The sequence below is a fragment of the Barbatula barbatula genome (assembly GCF_947034865.1).
Source record: "Barbatula barbatula genome assembly, chromosome: 20".
In the NCBI taxonomy this organism is placed as follows: Eukaryota; Metazoa; Chordata; class Actinopteri; order Cypriniformes; family Nemacheilidae; genus Barbatula; species Barbatula barbatula.
In genome coordinates, this window is record NC_136783.1 from 6,733,906 (window position 1) to 6,753,535 (window position 19,630).

At 41.2% G+C, this 19,630-nt stretch overlaps 1 protein-coding gene across 3 annotated transcripts; it reads right to left on the reverse strand.

Annotated features, from left to right (window-relative positions):
* Window positions 1–479: 479 nt before the first annotated feature.
* On the reverse strand, window positions 480–13,925 carry gata2a (GATA binding protein 2a). Of its 3 annotated transcripts, XM_079482700.1 has the most exons (7): window positions 9,557–9,759; window positions 8,876–9,335; window positions 7,902–7,955; window positions 7,193–7,765; window positions 5,065–5,210; window positions 2,455–2,580; window positions 480–1,545 (listed from the first exon to the last, which is right to left on the reverse strand). In XM_079482700.1, the coding sequence occupies exons 2-7, from the start codon at window positions 9,099–9,101 to the stop codon at window positions 1,240–1,242; spliced, it is 1,431 nt and encodes a 476-aa protein (XP_079338826.1). In that variant the 5' UTR covers window positions 9,102–9,335; window positions 9,557–9,759; the 3' UTR covers window positions 480–1,239. The 3 variants fall into 3 exon arrangements, with proteins under 3 accessions (XP_079338826.1, XP_079338827.1, XP_079338828.1); XM_079482701.1 differs by lacking the exons at window positions 7,902–7,955; window positions 9,557–9,759 and adding an exon at window positions 13,496–13,925; XM_079482702.1 differs by lacking the exon at window positions 7,902–7,955 and having other exon boundaries at window positions 9,557–9,762.
* Window positions 13,926–19,630: the final 5,705 nt, after the last annotated feature.

Here is a 19,630-nt window from a genome sequence, read left to right on the forward strand (position 1 = left end):
GTGCATCTGATATCGCTTACATTCGAGAGCTCAGCGACGTCTAGGTGAAATGAAATTTCATTTGACACTTAGTATATGGAACAGCAGCGTATCTGAGCGCTTGGTTGTGTTCCTGTTCCATCTCGTCCATGTTTTGGCATTTGTGTGTTTTTCCTCATATTAAACTACAGTAACTGCGGGGAAACACGATGCCCCGGAGTCGTGAACATATATGATCAAACCAGTCTGTGGCCACAGAGAAGTCTCCATTTAAGTGAGGAGCGACTGTACATTTACATTTACATTTATGCATTTGGCAGATGCTTTTATCCAAAGCAACTTGCATAGCATTGTATTATATTGCATTTGTTTCTGACTATGTGCAATCCTCTGGGATCAAACCCGTGACCTTGGTGTTGCTAGCATCATGCTCTAACCATTGAGCCACAGGAAAGCACATCTTGTAAATGCACACAAGGTTAACACAAGGACTCAAATATATATGACGAAGTATTAAAACTTTATTTCCTTTATTTGTGTAATGGAAAATGATAAAACCGTACAGCTCGGCAACATGGCCTTGGCTAGGATAGGTCAGTGTTTTTTCATCAATACCAATCAAATAATATTTATAATATAACAATGTGTTCTGAGGAAAGCCAAATAAGAGATTAAGAGTGAAAATAAATTATCATAATAACAATTATAACAATAACGATAATAACAATTAACCTTTATAAACATTTCTTTGTGTATGTCGTATCCGTAGAGTCCGCTCAGAGGGAATCACGTATTCCAGCATGTTAGGGGGATAGAGTTAGTGGTCCCTCTCTCCCTTCCCTCTCCTCCCTCTCTCTCTTATGTTTAGAGTCAATGTGAGTCCTTTGCAAGAGAGCCAAATGTAGTTCTGAGGCGGCTGTCTTCAATGAAACTGCCACACAGTGATTCTGCAGACACATTCTCTTTTTCAGGACAGTACCAAAGTGACTCAGTAAAATGAGAAGCTGAAAGCAAAGAAAGCTCTTTCTCTCTCCCTCTGCTCTGTGAGTGTTCTCAGCGTCCAGTGAGCCTGAAGAAGGAAAGGTGCTTACAAACCGTCTTCTATACAAGTCGACATGGTCGTCAATGTCATCACAGTCCTTCCAGAAACGAACCAACATGAACCCCCTCGCCTGTGGAAGATGTTGAAGGGAGGGGGTACATGGAGATGTTCGCCGCGGCGGAGGCCTCTGCTGAGGGAATGCACGTGAAGGTGGAACTTCAGTGAGGTTCGGCCCATGCGGGAGACCGGTTGGTATGATGGTGCGGGTGGCTGAACGACGGGTGGATGGGAGTCGGCGTGGGAAGCATGTGTCCGGAGTGGCTGAAAGGTGGCAGGTGGCCCATGTGTGGCATGTGGCTTGCCAGAGCGCTGGCGCTGCCAAACGGAGAGGTCTTGTCCTGCATGCTTGTCCTGCAGAGCTCCTCGAAACCGTCTCCGGATCGCTTACTCCTCTTGGACTTGCTTGACATCTTGCGGTTGCGTGTTTGGATGCCCTCTTTTTTCATGGTCAGTGGCCTGTTGACCTACAAAGAAAGGGGACAAGAATTTAAATTAATGAGGAGGACAACGTCAACAGATTACCAGGTCTTTCACGCCAAAATGAAGACGTTTCTACTTGATCTGAACCTTCAGATGACATATGTGTCAAAAGGTTTTGATTTTATCCAAATAAATAATGTTTTGATTTGAATAATTCCAGTTGATTTACACTTTAGAAGTTACTTTGTTTTTTGGGTTTTTATGCTGCAAACTCTGAAGAAATTAATCCTATACACATATTAAATTATTCTATTAAAATAACATTATGAATCATCGTCATTTTGCTGTTAAGAACCATCAAAATGTATGTAGTATTTTCTGATTTAAATATGACCCACAGAGATCCCTTAATACCAATACAATTACCATTATAAATTCGTTTTGTTTATGTAATAGTTGTTTAACTATATATCGCTATATATTTATTGGAAACGTTGATAGACAACAAAATAAAGTGCGTGTAGTCTAATGTAGACTGTATTATTTATTTATGGCTAAACGCAAACCAGCTCAGCTGTCACTCTTTCTCTTTTCTCCTTTGTTTCGCTCGTTTCATTAAGGTGAAATGTATTTATTTGTCGGCAAAAGACCTCGCCGCCAAGCTTAACATTAAAAGCCTAGTTTCAGACAATTCTGAATTTATATAACTGACGCCGTATCATGAATAGCATTCCCGCCCCGCCGACCCTCCTGGGAATAACGCCCTAAAACGCCCTCCTCTGAAACAAAGCTGGATTAATCTAAAGAGAAAAACGGTCAACGGGCTCTGCCTGACAGGGAGAGCCGGCTTTGCGTCCCCGGCCTCTCTCTTCCCTCTCTTAGATCGATACAAGCTGTCCGCCCACTTGACCACTTCGCTGTCACTTTCAGTGTTTGCGGTTGTTAATACTCACGTTGTGGAGTTTGTAGTAGAGCCCGCAGGCGTTGCACACCGGGTCGCCGTTCCCGTTGCGCCGCCAGAGAGTGGTCGTGGTCGTCTGGCAGTTCGCGCAGCAGGTGCCGGCCCGTCTCGCAGCAGACTGTGAAGACAAGAAAGACAGAATATTAATCATGTGTACCAAATTAAAACATCGTTTATTGGAATTGCACATGATTCGTGAACATGGTTTTCTTTTATACGTTTAAAAGCGTATTTTTGTGTGGGGGATATTATTGTGGAACGCGTAACCTTCATTCTGTCTCCACGCCGTGCATTACAGCTTTGGGTTGGAGCAAACGCATTTACGATAAGAATCTGATGGTGTGACTGATATTATGACTCAATGCTGCTATGTGTACTCTGCACCGGACAGCATTTCAAAACTACCCCTAAATAACATTAAAGTAAAAGCGTCCCGGACATATGAAATCTTTTACAGGGAGTTGCCTCCATGTGTGAGCTAATGAAATATATGCTGTGTGCGTTTGAACAATGCGAATGAAATTTTTCAATTTGTGGCTTCATCAAAACAACGAGTTGTTTCCGAGCTGTATCCCAAAAAAAATTCGATTTATAGTTTTGCAAATATATTAGACAGAGCATTCAATTATAACGTTTGGATACAGATGCCGGGCATCAAACGCCGTGGTGGGCGGAGGGACTGCAAAGCCGGGTCATCAATCCTCTGTTCTCTTTTTGTCCATTACGGATCAATTTTTCACACATAATGAGAAACATTTATCGGCGTGTTCAACGCGATTCCCCCGCAGCCCAACGCATACAGCAAATGCACTGAGCGCTGAATAAAAAATAAAATCATCGACGACAACGAAAACGCGCGCATTCCGATACTTCTGCTCGGTGCCAGTCGAGCATGACAAACAAGAGAGCAAAGAGTATAAATCCATTTATTTTCCAATCCCTGCCCCAGCCCCTTCACACATAGCGCTCTGATAATCGCTTTACAGTAGATGTCATTCGGGCCTGCCGGGCCAGAGAAAATTCAGCCGGGTTTGTTGAAGACGGAAACACCCGGGAGCCTGGCTTCCTTATCGGGCCCGGGCAGATATCCGGATAGGAAACAACTGGATGGCCTTTGAACAGGGCTCTGAAAACACTTCAGTCCAAAATGCAAAAGCATGGGCCAGCACACTGACTCCATGGAAAACCCTGTGGCCTTTTTTCACCACGAGAACACAAGAAAGAAAGAAAGAAAGAAAGAAAGAAAGAAAGAAAGAAAGAAAGAAAGAAAGAAAGAAAGAAAGAAAGAAAGAAAGAAAGAAAGAAAGAAAGAAAGAAAGAAAGAAAGAAAGAAAGAAAGAAAGAAAGAAAGAAATCTCCATAATTGGAAATTACCATCTAACTCTCTGTATTTTAATTCCTTGTGAAAGTCACTTTGTAATTATGTTGGCTATAACGCTCATGGTTGACATGCTGCGTATGTCTCTATTTCCACACTGAAAATAAGCTTCCCTTTGAGAGGGTCATATTTACACTCTGATGGTCACTTAACCAAGAGAAAATTAAATTATGACACATGGGTGAAAAGACAGTCCCACTCAATTAAATGGCCTGTTGTGTCTCCAGACTAATCTATATGATAATATTACATCACATTTTAAAAGACTGGGAGGAATGACTCAATAACAGAGCGAAAGAGACAGAGCTAGAGATATAGAATTTCATCCACTAAAAGATCAAATAAGATCATGTCAGAGGAAAAATGTGGAAAAATATCCTGCGTCTGTTATTTGAAAAGTCAGCTGTTTTTATGTAATCTCAACGCTGAAGAAATGCTCCATGAGATACACAATCCATTCCCTATAGCCCTGGGACACAGCATCGTATTATGAAAAGATAACAGGGTTATATTTAAATAAATGCACGCTGGACGGGCTGTCTATGAACCACATACAAATTAGACATTAATTAAGAAAATGTAAAAAGTTTGACTTTTCACACGTCTAAGTTTCTGAGTTCTCAATAGGAAAAACATCAAACAAAACAAACACTAGAATTTGAAACGTCGTTGTGCTTTTTTAGCAATCATCGCAATACAAATAAAAGCTTAGATAAAGCTAATTAAAACAAAAACAAAATCAAACCGACAAAAGACGTTTAAATATCGCATCTTATCGAGATGAAATGACAATCTAAAATGGAGCCAGATTCATAACCGAGCTCCACAAAGCAAACCAATGACATGTGGGAGTCCAAACACCCCTTGGAAAAAAAATGACGGCCAGATCAAACGGCAAGATCTAAACAGATGGGTTCGGGCAGCGTGGTGTTTCTCTATCAGTGTGGAGTGGTGATAATTACACCGACGTTGGCATTGGTATCAGTGACAGTATCAGAACTAGAAGCAATAATGATAGCGGTAACAATGGCAATAGTAGCTGTATTGTAACAGGCAGAGTAGGGGATCACCAGGGGGGGTGGGCCACAAACAATTCCAGGAAGAATATAGGGAAAATATAACTTTCCTGGAATTGTGTTCGGCCTCTCTGCTCCGAGCTCCCATTTAGTCCTCGTTCTCACGTGTAGGTGAAACAGAAGGAATTGCAGAGGTCTGTCTACTCACCAGTCTGCGCTTGGGCTTGATAAGGGGTCTGTTCTGGCCGTTCATCTTGTGGTACAGGCCGCACGCGTTGCAGAGGTAGTGGCCCGTCCCGTCCCGCCGCCACAGCGGGGTGGAGGTGGCTCCGCAGTTCACGCACTCGCGCCCCTCTGTGCAGAATTCAAGTGGAGGAAAAGCAAAGGGAAATTTATATAATTAAGAGGTTCACACTCCGTGCACGATACAGGAACACAGGGTCACAGTGAAAAGCAAACTCCTGAGTTAATGAACCAACGAGTAGCTTGGCAGTCATGGTGCTGGAATCTCACAATGTGAGATGCCAGGTTCAAAACGGTTAAAAAAAACAGAATTACATAATTTCCCATGCAATTTATAAACTTGTGGATGAAACCTTTTAAATTTGTTCAAGACATGAAGGTTTGTCACCCAAACATTTTGCTCTGTTTTGAGGCTACACCTTGACTATCTATGATTTTGAACCATCAACCTTGATGTCCAGGCTTGTCCTATACTCTGAAGTACCTTAACCCAGTTCTTTAATTCATGTGCTCTTCTGTCTGTCCCCTGAGCATCTCAATGTTATTCACATTATAATGTAAGACAGTCGCTGTCCCACCCTGACCAGAGAATGGAATCAGCCCTGGACAATGAGCGGCCTTTTATGTGTATGTGATGTGTTGTAATCCAGTCATTTTTAGTTGCTTCTCTTGTTCAGGGACGTTGTGGATAGAGGAATCATTCGCATTCTCAATGTACTGAAACTTGGTTTTGGGAGTGTTAGGTGAAAATGGCCTGTGACACAAACTCAAGGTGTGGCATTAATGGTTAGCGTAAACAAAAGTGAATCTACATTAAAAGTGTGTAATATGGACTCGTTTTAGAACCCCATTTAACACTTCTGAAACTCATGTTCGGATTATATTCAATCCTAGTGTATAGTGAAAAGGGTCTATCTCAAATTTATAAAATGACCATAGTTTAATGACCTTGTTTCAAGTTTATTTAGTCAAATCTGAAAATATGTGACTTGAGTAAAAGAAACACAAAACCGTTTTTAGATTACTAGACAAGTTTATGTATTTAAAACTCTGGGCAAAAATCCAGAATAATTCGCCATGCAAATCAACCGTCTTGGCATTTTCCAAAGCACACTGCCAATGCATGCTTAACATTACGTGGACAACGTATATTTCCCGCACAAGAAAAACATAATTGTGTAAATTCAGAGGTTTACTAAATAAATGTGGCGGCAGCAAAAATATTTCTTTATCGTCGCGTTGATCAGTGGAACAAGTCAAAGTCGTGCATAAATAAGAACACAAACAGCAGGGTCTTGTCGCCTGTGAAGGCCTGTCCCGCCAGGGTTTTGTTAGTATTGGGGTCGTGGGAGGGCGGAGGGGGGTGTGTGTCGTGATTTGTTCAGCTAAAGGTATACAGGATATGACTGGAGCCAGCGCGTCGTGACTCCTCGGCTTAAAGCGTGATAAAGGCTCAATTTAAAGAAAAACACGGCAAGAAGTGTAGAGCCTCAACTAAAAACTATCAAATAACCACAATTGTAAAATCAATCATGCTTAAATCTAAAAAAAAGTCAAACATTTTCTAATCCTTTGTGATGTATTAAGATATCATTATTTTCTAGATATCAAAGCGTATCGCGATTAAAAACTCGCTTTCACATTTTAAAATGTTTCTTCATTTTTAGTCGGATAATTTTCATTTAAACACCACTGATGCTGTAATATATAGACCTATATGTACGCAGCCTATATTTCTATTTAGGCTACATATACTTTTAATTATGTTGATATTTATTTAACTAAATCGGTGTCATAGACCATCAGTAGATCTGCTTAGGCCTTTTTACTTTATTGTTTTGTATATTTTAAGGGAAATAAAATGGGATTGTTTTATGTAGGCAACCACATAAAAAGTATTACTGAAAATTGAAAAAGGAGACGCAGTTAAATATAACTTTATATATAATGTTTTGTTTAAGCACTTTGAGAAGACAAAAAATATATAAAATCGTTATAAATTAGCCAGTGTATCTTGTATATTTTATACTGATGTAATGCTGTTCGTGTGAGGTTGAATTGCAGGTAAACACCCATGAGCTAATGAAACTCACCTGAGCACGATCGTGTCTTGCTTTTGCATCTGGGTGTGAAACTGGACGCTGATCCACTGAGGAGAGTTCCCGGGTGAAACAGACCGCTGCCGTAGTCGTGTGGCGCGGGCAGAGAATATGTCGGGTAGGTAGGGATGGGATGATGCGTGGACGGTGTCTGGGCGCTCATTGCCAGGCTGCCCCGAAGTGGACTACATCCCTCCATTTTCATCCCATCAGCGATAGACACTTGGTACTTAAGGGACTCCTTCTCGTCCATTCTTGCCGTGGTGGAGGTCGGGGAAGAGGGACCGGGATCCGGGGAGACGTCTTTCGGTGGGGTGGGGGGGAAATTGTAGAGGGGATGCGGACTGGAGTGGGTCCCAGACGTGAGAGAAGAGACGGGAGCCGTGTTGGAACTGCTGCTGCACGGGTAACCGGCGCTGGCGGGGTGCAGGCCGGGCTTGCTGAAGTGACTCACCGCCCAGGCGTTATGGTGGGCGGCAGAGAGCGCTGCTTTACCGCTGTCCAGCCAGGGAATACCGGGGCTGTGTATGAGGTGTGGTCGGCAGACCTGACTTCCCGTGAGACGAGCTGAGAAAAATAAAACAGAAACAACCATAAAGCTCAATGCACAACGAAAATGATCGAGGAAATGCGTTTCTTTCGATTCGCATTTTAATAATTAAAACAAGAAAATGTTTGTTTTATTGTAAATGTTAATTCTCACCTGTTGACTCGGTTACCGAACAATATAAACTCGACATTGAGATCGGAAAGAATCCTAAATAAAAATTACGCAACAGAGACAAAAAACACTTTTACTGATTCATCTCATGATCCCAGCAAAAAAACGAATTTCCTTCTTATCGACGTGTTTTTTTTTTCAAACAAAAACGCGATCCCTCTTCAAACAGTTTGCCCACAAAACCGACGCACGACGCACGTAAAACGAATAAATGTTGTAAAGTCTGTTCTTCTCACAAATAAGACACTTGAACTAAGAAGTTCATCAGGATTTTTTCGTTTTGATTTGGCATCCGGGAAGTGCCTTGATCTCTCTCTCTCGCTCTCTCTCTCCCTGACACGAACTTCCCTTTCCTCAAGTCATTCGCGGGACATTTTCTTTTTCTTCTCATCTTTACATTTCAACACATACGTCGTGGAGACATGACAGTTCGCAAAGTAGTGAAGAAATCGGATATCTAACATAAAGACAGTTTTTCTCATTCATTTGCCCAGCTAATAGTTGACGAGCAGACATAAATAAATAAAGAAGCTAGTTACATACATAGGCCTACCTCATTTTAAATAACAACACGCGTCTATTTACAAAAAAAGATATCGTTCATATTCTTCCTGCATGCATCGACCCGTAATAATCATGGGCCTTTAAAAGCCGCACTGCGTTTCGTCCCACATAGTGAAAGTTAAAAAAAAAAAACGAAATCGACTAACTTTACGAGCTTGACATAAAATTGGAATTTGTTTTGATCAACAAACTTACTAATATAATTTAGCCTATAACGTTAGCCTATATAATGCATAACATTAGCATTGCCAGGTGAAACCAAAATTAAATTATTCAGATTATTGCATTATATTACATTGGGCTATATTGTGTTGTTTTAATCTAAAAACATTTTGATAACATTTAATTTCGTACTTAATACAAGAGCAATGTGACACAAAGCATCATCGTACCGTGCGCTTGTCCGTAGGAGACCCTGGCTCGTGAGTTGGGGTAGTAGGGATTACCCTGCGAGTCCAAGTGGTTCAAGAACACATCCACCTCGTCCGGTGGCAGAAGAGGCGCCATGGGCTCCATGTAGTTGTGTGTAAGCCCGTGGTGATGGGAGTCTGGGTGCTGACCATTGAGTACCGCATGATGATGGGCCATCCACCGAGACTGATCGGCCGCAACCTCCATTTCTAAAGGGCCCGTTTTTTAGTTTTTCTCTTCTTCTAAAAGTCTGCTTACTGAAAACGACGCTGACAGGAGCAACACAGCCGTCCAGTAAAATATTAAAATATCTGTCGTTAGCCTAGGCTACAGTAAAAAAATGTGCTTCGGATTCACTTTCTGCACATGCCTTTATTTTTTGAGAAATAAAGGTCCTTGGCTTTAAACAATCCTCTGGTTTTCAACAATCCTCAGGATCACCTGCAAGAGAAAAACAATTGAATGAGTTCGAGTGTCAACCGTAGGCTACTGTAGAAAAGTGCAGATCTAACGAATGATGGCGAACATTATCGTAAATTCGTAAAAATAATCTCCGCACTTTTTCGGAAGGTTTTTAACTCTAAATTTCATCTACAACCTGTAAAATGAGTTGCGTGTTACCGTAAGCGACATCTAAGAAGTATCGCGAAGTAGCTACTCACAGCGCAAAGCAGCATTTCAGCACTTCGATCCTGTGTTTATTTAACGCCGTGTTAGTCCTTTACAAAGAATGTTAATCCTGTTGACATTCGTAATTTGCTTTGAATTGTCGGCTGCTCGATTGTTAAAAGTCTCTCTCGGAACCTCTGCGGCTGTCTGAAGCGAAGAGAAGAGATGTCTCATTAATGAATTGTGCCTGTGTACTGTCGGACCTGGCGCCAGTAGATTCCATATCTAACGTGCATGGGCGGAGTCACGGGCTGGCGGTGATCTCTCTGTTAACCAATAGCAGATCGTGCTTACTGCCATTGGCTCGGACCTGACGCTTGCCACTGCGGCCGTCGGCGTACAGTGCGTCACGTTCAGAGAGCTGAAAGACTCATCATTCAGCGGAGCAATTTATTGAGATATTTTACCTTTCTTAAAGCTTCACGTCGATGTCCGATAGTGTGCTCAAAGCAAAAGAGCCTGAAACTAATAATGTGAGGCTACAGGTTTATATTTAGAACGAGCCTGAACGATTTACACGTGTGTTATTAAATAATATAGCCTATGTGCTTTGCTTTTGTCGTGAAAATGAACAAATGCCAGACGTTGTTCTGTTGAAGCAGACTTCTTTTGTATTAAATTAATGTGTTATACTTGTGATAATGATTGATGATGATAATTGATTTGAAATAGAATGTGATTGGTGTAGCCTGCATAAGAACGACGTGTTGCGTGACCAGTAACATTTACTTAAAACAACAAAACATTTTACAGTGAAGTGTCACATGCAATATATAACTAATGCAAACAAACTCAATTCCACCTCTGGCATTAATTGGGGAGGAGTATTTTATGGTCTCTAAATTGGGGGCCATTGTTCTTGCGCGTCTAATTGTTTTAAATTAGTTGTCACCACATTCTTCTTGTGAAAACATTCTTTGTATTCTGTTTCGAGCGATCAAACGTCGCTTTACATATTAATAGCGGGCTTGTCTCTCGGTGGTGCCGACAGGTCGCATGGGCAGGTCCAAACAGAGCCAATTGGTGGCCATTAGGGCAGCTTGGTTGATTCTTGCGCGCTATTATCTCTCGGCAAAACAAGAATGCAGGCTTGCCCACCGCAGGCAGAAAGACTGACCGCCGCCGATTACCTTGATAAGCGTTAAGGTAAACTGTGGATTCAGGTTGGTCAGCCGAAGACCCTCATTCAGGGTTGGTTTTAAATGATGTCGGATTTAATTGCACATAGGTTGCCATGAAACAAATTGTTTAATGGAATGTTCCTAAATTGTGACATTTCAATCAATCGTTTGTACTGATTATTATTATGTTATTATTATGGTAGGGTGAGACGGTCTTATATACGTTATTTGGCCTAAAGCTCCATAGAGATGCTCTCTTGGATTGCAGCTAGTCACCTTTGGTAGCTCAACAGCCTATGCTTGTTGCAACGTTTTGTGTGTATTAATTATTCATTTAACCAGCTTGTCTGGTTGGATCAATCAAAGAGAGCACTGTTTTCAGAGCCACGGGACAGTCCTGATGATCTGGCTCTTTAGCAGGTTGTGGTTTAGGAATCACACTTGGCCGGGGTATACCCTCTATACGGATTGAGTTATATAACAACAACAAAAATAATAATAATTTGGTTAATTTTTTTTTTTATTATTTGAAACAGGAGGGGTTTAGTCAGAGTGCACTCCAGTGAAGCAATAATGATTGACATGCAATAATTGGAGCGCGAGCTCGGAGCCCCTACCGGCCGCCACTCCGACGCCGTGACTTGACGTCACTGGATCTCGGTAAAGGAAAAGAAAAAATCCATAGGCGACTTTGCAAGGTTGTACCAGTATGGCTGAAACGCATGGGGAACGCTTAACGACTCAGGCCAACAAATTGTTGATTTTGTTGCCACCATAGCTACTGTTGTATACAGCTGTCCATATTGTTTTGGGTGGGTAGCAATATCTGACCAGGCGACCTTCAGCGTAAATGAGCCCTGACAGCTTGAAGTCATTAAATATTGTTGTTTAATATGACGTTTGGTTTTGATGCGTAATCATGCATTTGCGCGCGAGGTAAATGCGCAATATCAGATATAAGTGGAATCTAATAAAAAAATGCATTTCCTCCAAAAAGGATCGTTTGCGGTTTTGTGGTGAGAAGGCTGTATTGTGTGTTTGGCTGGCTCCTCTGATCCAGCTCGTCACCAGTAATGCTAATGAAGGTTGTTTGGTTGAGCTCACCTGCAGGGCTGAATATCTTTAGAGAATACCTCACCTAAGTATCTGTGGTAATCCAGTTGGTTTCGATGTTAAAACAAAACAGACTGCCCTTATAGGGGCTCAGCGGTGTCACTTCACCCGGCTGAGGACTCTAACTCGGGTCGCCATGACTCCTCTACCTGACGACGACACTGACATCACGGTCGTGATGTCATATTACTTAGCATCGAATTAATAGCATCAGAAAAATAATGGAGTGCGATCGCTGAAGTCGGTGGAAACGGAAGCAATCATTCCGTTAATTAACAGGTGCCGTGAAATGGGTTTGTCCATTCGTTCCCTCGCTGGGTATTTATCATCCTCCGTGGGGTTAAAAGAGGGCAGGAGGGGCAGAGAGCAGCGCAGAGGGTTTGTGAAGATAAGCAGGCGCTGGGATATAGAGGGAATGACACAGACCAGCTGAAGCGGCATTGTCCTTTACTCACGGGTAATTAGATTGTGACAGGGCACTCGGGGGCAGACACAGGCAGGCAAAGTCACAAGCCCCCGGTCCTCTGCTGAAGCACGAATAACACGAATGGAAAGCGAAATGCATATCTTCATGTATTTCAACCAACAATTTGCCTTATTCGCCATCAAGCGATGTTTGTTCTTTATTTTTTTACATGCTGACCTAATCGGTAAAAGTCTTGTTCTGGGTGATGGCGTTAGTTGAGTCGAAAAATGATTCCGTGGCAGTCATAAATCTGAAGGGTGATGACAGGGCGTCCGCCCTCCTTTTGTGGCTGACAGCGCTTGGAGTCAATGATTTAAATAAACAGTACAGGTGGGCTATTGCAGGACTCCCTGGGGCATAACAGAGAGAGCTAATTCCTCAGCTCACCTCACACCTCGCATATAGAATCAATAGTGAGTGAAAATGTCGTGATTGTTTAAAGATGCAAGAAATGCTACAAGGAAACGAATGGAAATCTCATTTTCAGAACGCGCTTTTGTGATTGTAATATTTGCTTAAACTAGACCTAAATTTGCACGTTTAATTATATTATTCCATATAGTACAATGCATATTTCATAAACATTATTGTTTAATTTGTTTTTTTAATTTGCGATTTACTAATAAGTTTTAATGCTGTTTGCGTCAATGAATTTATTTTTTTCCGCTTAGATTTGCATTAAACTTTACAAAGATAAAAGGCATACAGTATCTGACACACCAATTTATATAATGATAAATATCATGCAAAAAATACGAATTAAATAATAGAAACGAGTGAATACGTTTTAAGCACTTGTATTAAAATCTCATTAACCACTGCCATACCGTAGTGACATTAAGAATAAAGCAGATTTAGTCACACAACGGATGCAATGCAACAACTGCAATAAAATAACAGTAACAATAACGAATTATTAATAACAATATAAATATCACTAATATCAATAATAATATTATAATCAATTGTTGGTAGCAATAGCCAAAAATAGCAACAATAATGCGTGGTTAATAATACCTGGTTATATTTTATTGGGTGATTATTTTTAAACCATTTTAAATATCAACAGAAGAGGATAAAATAAATTCAAATCAAAACGACCTCCTTAAAATGCCATCATGCTACTTCAGGCTAAAATAAATACCTTAGTAAAACGCGTGAATAATCTCCCCGCATTACTCGATTTATACACTAGCTGTGTCGAGCGATTGTCTACACAAAACGCATCTTACCAGCGTTTATGATTGGGCTTTCTCTTCTTGACATTTCGCACCACAGAGAAAAGTGTCCTGGAGCCAAGTCCGTGTGTCGTCTTTGAGGCAACAGTAGAGGTGATTCGTTGTGCTATGCGAAGCGTGATGCTCAGGGCGCAGTCCTCGCCTGCTCTCCAAATCCGCTCGAGCTGGCAATGCCAACCTTTCCAGACAGTCAGCGTCCCTTCACCAGTATGCTTTCGCTGAGCATCTGTCTTCAGTGACTTGCGGAGTGGTGTCTGATACTTCGTTCTCTCTCTCTCGCTCTCTCTCTCTCTCTCTGTCTCTCTCTCTCTCTCTCTCTCTGGAAACAGGGAAACTTGAGGCACAAAGTAGGGCTGCTGCAACGTAGTCGTGCGTCAGCCGAACTGGTCTTCCGGGTCGTGCTTTGATGGCTAAAAGCTGTGCTGAAGCTGCAGTGTGTGGTGTTCTCACTTATATTATTACGAAACAAGTCCCAGTCGTCAAAGGGGATACAAGAACAAGTAAAGCCAGTTCCCAAAACATTTGAACGTCCTAAACAATCATTTGAGACGATTAATAATCGTTAATAATAGGCCTAATAGCAATAATAATAATAATACAATAAGAAAAGTGTTCTTCTAATAATAATAATAATTGTTATTGTTAATTGTTAATAATTCTAAAAGCCAGACACAATATATCGGATGCGTACGACCAATGCTAGTTTGATCGTGATCACCGGGGATGCGTGTTTTTTGAATATGTAAATGTTTTACTTTAAATATAAGTCTTGGGGTCATACGCTTTTAGATTTCCCATCTTAATGAATTCTATTCCTGCCCGGTCTTGTCTTTAATATTGCAGTCGACCCTGCCTCCCCCTAACCCACGCAGTTTTAACTCTCTCACACATAACACCAACTTTTAAACATGCAAAGCCTTGGTAAATCTTTGGCACGAGACCGTGGGCTCGCGTGCAGCCGGCTCAGGCAGGGCAGGTGCAGCTCCAGCCTCTCGCACCCGGATTCCCCCAAGAGTGCACGCGCACAATGAGAGTGCGAGAGAAGTGAACTCTGACAGAATTAATTGCATTATATAGAATGATCAAAATAACAAAGTCCAATGCCCGCTATTGTTTTGCTTTCTTTTAAGAGACCACGAGCAGTGACGGATTTACACCAGCCAGAGATATCTAGCGGAGTGCTGAAATAGCAGGCCTATAGTTTGGCCATGGATTAGGAAATATGATAAAAATCTAAATTCTACAAATCCTTGGCTGTCCCGTTGTCCGGAGAAGGATAAGTGTTTGACTCAGTGACTGAGTCTCCGGCAAATGCTTCAAACTTTAGTTTAATAATTGTTTCATGGTGCGCCATGTCTATCAGTTTGTCTTTAAGTGCATCAGTTATCAGTCCTATCAATGTGTGATAAAGTCAAGACACGTACTTGTGTTCGCGTATCCTTTCATAGCCTTCTTAATCGTATTTAACCACTGACAAGAAATCGCTGACTCTACGAAATAAGTCATCTGGGCCTTGAGTGCTTCGGAGGTTTTATTTGCACCAAGACAATGATCGTTCTCATCCCTTTCATGTAACTTTAGTGCCGAGTCAAACAACTTATGGACAAACAGGGAAATAATAGCCAATAATAGTATATTTGCGCTCTCTGGAAAGTTTGCACCAATTGTCTTTTTCTTTTGTGTAATTTTACGACTTTATTGATGAGAAAAATAAGCTAAAGTTGTATTATTGTAATTATAATTATTAGTAGTAGAAGTGGTATTTTATTGAAATCACCGTCAGTGATCATTTATTAATGTTTTTATTGAGGCGTCTATTGTCATGTTAAGGCGTTAAGAGCAGTAGGTGCTGGGCTTACAGGAGCTTTACAATCGGACCAGCAGAAGATGCTCACTCATGATGCGGGTGAGATAAGGGTTTATCAGTCTCGAGCTTGCATCTCCAGCGCATTAAAAAACCCACTTTAGACTAATAAAGGCGACTGTTAAGCTCGTCTCCTCCTTTCCAGCAGTGCACACTGTGGCAGACACGGTGACATTTCCATTTCACGTTGTCCATCAAAGGCGCAGCAGAGCTGTCTGTAAGTCTGAGTTCTCACTCGGGTCGAAGTCAAACGTGTTCTTGAATCCGACTCGGCATCTTAATTTGTTATTAATGCGGAACCCTATAATAAAGACAGTAAGACACTCGTTTTTGAAAATGTAAAATGCATTATTCCATTTTCATTCTTATTATTTTGAAATTGGTTGATGATGCCATATTTTACTATTTGAAATTGTGTCTCACGTTATTCTCACCGTTTTATTACTTTTTTTGAAGTTATTATTTATATATGCATGCATCAGATGCCAGCCCTCTCTTTCCGATTATTACCGGGGGTAATATTTCATCGGCGTGAGGCAATCTTTGTTCTTTGTGAAGATAATAAATGGCCTAATCGTTATCAGCTTACCGCTGGAGGTGTCAGGACCGAGCGAGGCTGGAAACAGGGTCCAAAGTGGCGCTGAATAAATTGGTGTTCCTTATCTCTCTCCCCCAGATTATCGCCGGCTTTTCAATCCACCACAACAAATACATTCAATGCATCTAATGCATCATTTGAGGGGGAAGATCGCACGGGGTGATAGAGACAGATAGGCTACCCGAAGGAGAAATATTTACACATTTAACGTGTACGGGCCAATATTAGCTGGGGTTTATTGGATTGACCAGGGTACACACGCTTAACATATCAATGCATCCATTATCATTCATATTGTAGCTGTACTGTTGATGGGTATCTGTTTGATTATTCTGTCTTGTCATTAGATCAGTAACGTGTTGAATTAGTTGTGAAATTAGCTCGTTTCATCCAAACACTTGTTTTGCCTTCTTTATCAGCAGCATCGTCACCCATTTTTTCGGCACGTCTTATAATGGGAAATAAAATCAGCGCCGTTATCAATGAATTGAAAGGTTGAAAACGCAAAACCGTTTATAGGCAAATACAACTAAAACAGTAAGAAAGACGTTTTTTCTCAAATTACGTGAATATATAATCAAAATAGACCTTACTGAAAGTTGTATAAGAAAATATAGATTTTTGCATTGTTTCTTTTTGAAATATATAATATAATAGCCCAGTCCTTGCGTTAAATCACGATTGCTTCAGTTGAAATATACCTCACATCAGTAGGCCATTATACATTAGAGTAACCGTAACTATTTAGTGTTCAGTGGCCTAATTGAATATCAACCCGTCCATTAGGCTTCAAAACAGCGCTGATCTCCTTTCATCGCTAATGTCGAAAATGCAAACAAGATAACTGAATTAAAACTTGTGCCCTGAAAGTGTTTACGTCATAATGCATCACAGACATTTCAATCAAATTTGAAATATGATGACATATTTCCCGCGCTGACATATTACGCATTAAAAAGTGTTTAAAAGATATACTGAGCAATGTATTATTATTATTAGTAGTAGTAGTAGGGCTATATAATAGCATATCGTTTTTCTGTTGAATCAGGGATCTTTAATTTCAGAACTTCGTTTTATTAAATGACTTTTCAATGCAGATCACATGTTGTGTGCGATTTTCGGCCTCGTTTTACCACAAGGCTCAATCTGTGCGCAAAAAAAAAAGAATACATAAAATAAAATAATGCCCGCGCTCGAACTGAATTGTATTTTAGAAAAAAAGAAACAGGTTTCGATTTACAATCCAAGGGGGGAATGCTGCGCGTGTGAGTGACACTTATGACAAAAAGCGCCTTTTTCCAATATATACAAACTCCCCTTTTAATAAGACGGCATCTTCACCGTTCGCGCGCTCTCCGATGGTCTCCACGGCAACGCAGATAACCGAGCAGCCGTTTTCCATATCTGCACCCGAGTCCATTATACCGCGGGATTAGCTCGTTTCCCCAAAAGGTCAAACACAAAGTCATGGAACCTGGTATTTTCACCCTTCCTGCGAGTCCGTGCACATTCATGCGCATGTAACGTTCGCTCGTCTGTCGTTTCATTTAGTTAATTTCATCAGGATAATGGCTTTTGTTTGGGGGGGGGGTTATCTACATCATCAGGGCTCGGCAAGACAGCCGGTTTATGTTAGAAAAATATAAGTAGCACGCAGTGAACGGGATGAGTGTACAGCTCTGACGCGCCATATAACTCGTTACAGGCTCTAAAGGATTTTGCATTGTGATACAGTGACCTCTCGTGGTTCATGTGACTACTGCACATCCCCATGAAGGAATTAAAATGACCAACATGGAATGCCTCTGACCACAAACGGGAAGGCTTCACTTAGAAAACAGAACCATAATTGAGTGTACATTTTGTAAATCAAAAACAAAATGAAAGAGGGAGATTGCCAGACTCATTTCACGGCTGGAATGTCCCAGGTGGGAATCCCAATAGCTGCACAGGAAGTGTGCGGAGTTTTGGCAGGAAGAGGGAGACGGGAGGGGTGGTCCTGGGTGAGCAGGAGGAGGGGGGGTTTCCTGATATTCCTCTTAACTACCTCCAGCTCATAGATTCTCTTTCCCTCTCCAGACTCAATAATGCATGTCGAGCGCACTCTCGCCATAACTGCATTCCAAACTAAAACATCACATTTTCAAAATCACTCCCTGCGATCTCTGAGGTATCAACAGCTTTCGGGTGATCTACGTCCAGCTTTGACTTATTGAATTCTTGACATTTTTATTGCACTGTTTTTTACTTCTTCTGTCATGAATATTCAGAAACAATAAAGAGTGACACAGGAAACAGATGTGACAGGAGGTCACTTCCTGTCTATCAGACCTCAGTCTTCATCACGTGCGCTGGACGGCACACCTGGCCTCACCTCCACGCTCCGCTCTGACAGGTAGAGGGCGAATAGTTAATGCAGCAGGGCAGGATAGGAAAAATGCAGAGCGAAGAAAGTATGAAGGGAGGATGGGGAAAGATGTTTTGATGTGTCATGGGGAGGTGAGAAGGAAAAGTCTTTTTGTCTGTGCTGAGCAGAGCGGATTATCTGAGTTTCCTATCAGCGGTTGAGTAGGGGGAAAACGGCTGCCCTGGAAAACACAGGGTTAGACTTGCAACCAATGGGAAGTGACCTTGCCCTTCCAGCCATTTCAAGTTCGTGTGACTGTTGGGAACAATTTTGTTTGAAAAAGCGAGCTGAAGTTGATAACATTTCTATGAAGATATTAGGGATGTCCTCTAAAGAATTATAAAAAATAAATTATGTTTTCTTTTCATGCTACAAATGTTTCGGGGATTGAAATTAGGAGACCATTTACATTTTCTTATTATTGTCAGTTTTTCAGAATTTACATTTTATAGGCAATTGTTTAGGTAAAGTTATCAGTTTTGTTTCAGAATCAGGTCAAAATAACAGAAGAGATCAAATAATCAAAGAATGTTCACTTTTAAGAAATAAAACAATATAAATGTTTTTAGGATAAGCTAAAAAAAATAACCTGGATTTTTATCACAGTTGTCATGCTTGTCATGCTGTCAGTCTTTCACGTGGCTGTTGGATGAATTCATGCTCCTGAGGTTTGGACACTGGACTGGAATGATTACAATACATCTAGAAATGCTGAATGAACATTTGGAATGGTGTCTAAATTTTTTCCATGGCTTATAATGTCATTGAATTAAAAACTTTTATTGTCTCTGCATACAATTTCTATTCAAAATAGTTCTAGTTACCCAACAAGGTCCATCTCCACATTTACACAGCTAAATAAATGTGTGTTCAAGTTCATGCACACAGATGGTTATGGTTGTCAAGACATTTAAAAGCAAAGGATCGGATATGTATCTATATATCTGGGTGTGTGCGTCGTGTTCTGAACCGGTTGGACTATTGTAGGAGTATTTTGACAGGGAGTGGGGTTGAAACTACATTTGGAGTCATGCTGAGGCAAAGAATAACACACACGGTCATGAGAAAACATTAGACAGGGATCTGACACAGGCATGCTTCCTCCAGAGATGAATCGGAGGGGTTGACTCCTTCACTGAGCCCCGAGTCGAGGGGCTTTGATGGGATGCCATGTGGCAGAGATCAGGGGGTCTTAGCTGGAGCTTTGGACAGTTAGACAAACAGGTTTAGAATATGATCAACACAGATCCATTATTGTAC

Coding starts and splice junctions, on each gene's coding strand:
- gata2a (XM_079482700.1), bottom strand. CDS start 9,101: ATGGAGGTTGCGGCCGATCAGTCTCGGTGGATGGCCCATCATCATGCG. Junction 5,211..7,192: donor CAAGACACGATCGTGCTCAG/GTGAGTTTCATT, acceptor AATTCTGCACAG/AGGGGCGCGAGTGCGTGAAC. Junction 2,581..5,064: donor TCAAGCCCAAGCGCAGACTG/GTGAGTAGACAG, acceptor TTGTCTTCACAG/TCTGCTGCGAGACGGGCCGG.